Below are 1,933 nucleotides of genomic sequence, written 5' to 3'. Positions count from 1 at the left end.
TCCAAACTAAATTACAATCACTTTGCACGAGAGGGTCCTAATTTAATCTTGGGAGTAATTAAGTCTAAACACAGGCATACGATCTATATACAACAAAATATTAATACCCGAGAACACGAAAGTAATTGGCATCATAACTGAAAATTACACCACAGAATTAAGAACCATTACAAAGCACATAAAAGTACAAAATATACATTTCAAACTGGTCTTGTATATCGTATTCACAGACGGATGACTTCTATGTACAAAATTATTAACATGGTTCAAGAACATGTGCAATCATATACTTCATAGAAATAAAAATGGAACACCTTTTGAAACATAAAATGTCCGTTGCAAAAAAATAACTTCTAAACTTATTATCACTTAGCAGAACGAAAACCCAACAAGTAGCAATAAATTTTGAAACTTATACGTTCAATTACAATCACAAGCACCACTGAAACATAAAATATCGGTTGCAAACCATAATTTTTAGACATCATACTTAGGAGAATGAAACCCAACAATCAGAAATGAAGTATGAGACTTTTGTGTTCAATTCCAATCAGAAGCACACATGATCAATCATAAGCAGTAAAACCACAATGCCACATCTCCACAAGGTAAAATCAGGTTTAAACAGATATTCAAGCAAACGCCAATTATACCCAAATAAACAAACAAAGCGACAAGATCCAATACTATCTATCAAGATCCAATCTCAAAAAACATTATAAAGTCTTATAAGCAATTAAAACCCATCACTTCGGTGGGCCGGGGAAAGCAGGTTGCGCCGGAGGGGCACCGAGGAGGGAGTTTTGCTGGAGCTCAAGTTCATTGAACTGCGCCTCGCGCTCCATCTCAATGATCAGAGGAAGCCCCAGCACAATGAAGGTGGTTGCGACGATCCAAGCAGCCTTGCCCGTGCTTTTCAGGAGGCGCTTCGTGACATAGGACACATCGGAAGCGGCGGCCTTTCCCTTCTTCGCGAGCGAGGAATTGGAGATTCGGGATATGACGCCGTCGCTGCCGCTTTTTCTGCTGCCTGATTTGGCTAGAGAAGCCATTGCTGGTTCTTTAGGGTTTGGATCCAAAACCCCGAGCGCAGTCTTCGTGCAAAGGATAGGATTAGAAAATCAAGAACGGGTTTGGAGATCTATATTTAGCCAAAATACAACTTTTATTTTTTAAGGAGAAAAAAACAAGTATTTTAAAAGACAAAAATTTGTGTGAGACGGTCTCACGGGTCATATTTCGTGAGACGGATCTCTTATTTGAGTCATCCATGAAAAATATTACTTTTTATGCTAAGAGTATTACTTTTTATTATGAATATCGGTAGTGTTGACCCGTCTCACAGATAAAGATTCGTGAGACCGTCTCACAAGAGACCTACTCATTTTAAAATTACACAAAGTTCTCTTCCAATATATATGCCAAAATATATAATATGGTTCTAAGAGTAATTCTCTTGTGAGATGGTCTCACGAATCTTTATCTGTGAGACGGGTCAATCCTACCGGTATTCACAATAAAAAATAATACTCTTCAGCATAAAAAATAATAATTTTTCATGGATAACCCAAATAAGAGATACGTCTCACAAAATACGACTCATGAGACTGTCTCAGACAAGTTTGTGCTCTTTCCAAATTGAACTAAAGAAAATATTTAAGATATGTAAATTAAATGACTTATGATTTGCATCAAACAATTTTATTTATATATGATCCATTATTTAATGTTTATAAGAAGTTATAATTTGTAACAACCCAAAAACATTCGTAGGACAGTCTCATGAATTTATTTTGTGAGACATATTTTTTATTTAGGTCATTCATAAAAAAATATTACTTTTTATTGTAAATAGAGACAAGATTGACACATCTCACGAATAAAGATTCGTTAAACCGTATAACATGAGACTTATTATTATAACAATGATGAT

The 1,933-nt window shown here is 35.3% G+C and overlaps 1 protein-coding gene across 1 annotated transcript; it reads right to left on the bottom strand.

Annotated features, from left to right (window-relative positions):
* Positions 1–568: 568 nt before the first annotated feature.
* LOC142547669 (mitochondrial import receptor subunit TOM9-2-like) lies at positions 569–1,135 on the bottom strand. Its single transcript, XM_075656057.1, has one exon. It carries the CDS (start codon positions 1,050–1,052, stop codon positions 747–749), a length of 306 nt encoding a protein of 101 aa, XP_075512172.1. The 5' UTR covers positions 1,053–1,135; the 3' UTR covers positions 569–746.
* Between the last annotated feature and the right edge of the window lie 798 nt (positions 1,136–1,933).

Source organism: Primulina tabacum, chromosome 5 (genome assembly GCF_025594145.1).
Source record: "Primulina tabacum isolate GXHZ01 chromosome 5, ASM2559414v2, whole genome shotgun sequence".
Taxonomy (NCBI): domain Eukaryota; kingdom Viridiplantae; phylum Streptophyta; class Magnoliopsida; order Lamiales; family Gesneriaceae; genus Primulina; species Primulina tabacum.
Note: the sequence above shows the minus strand (reverse complement) of the source record. Positions and strands in the feature narration are given on the sequence as shown.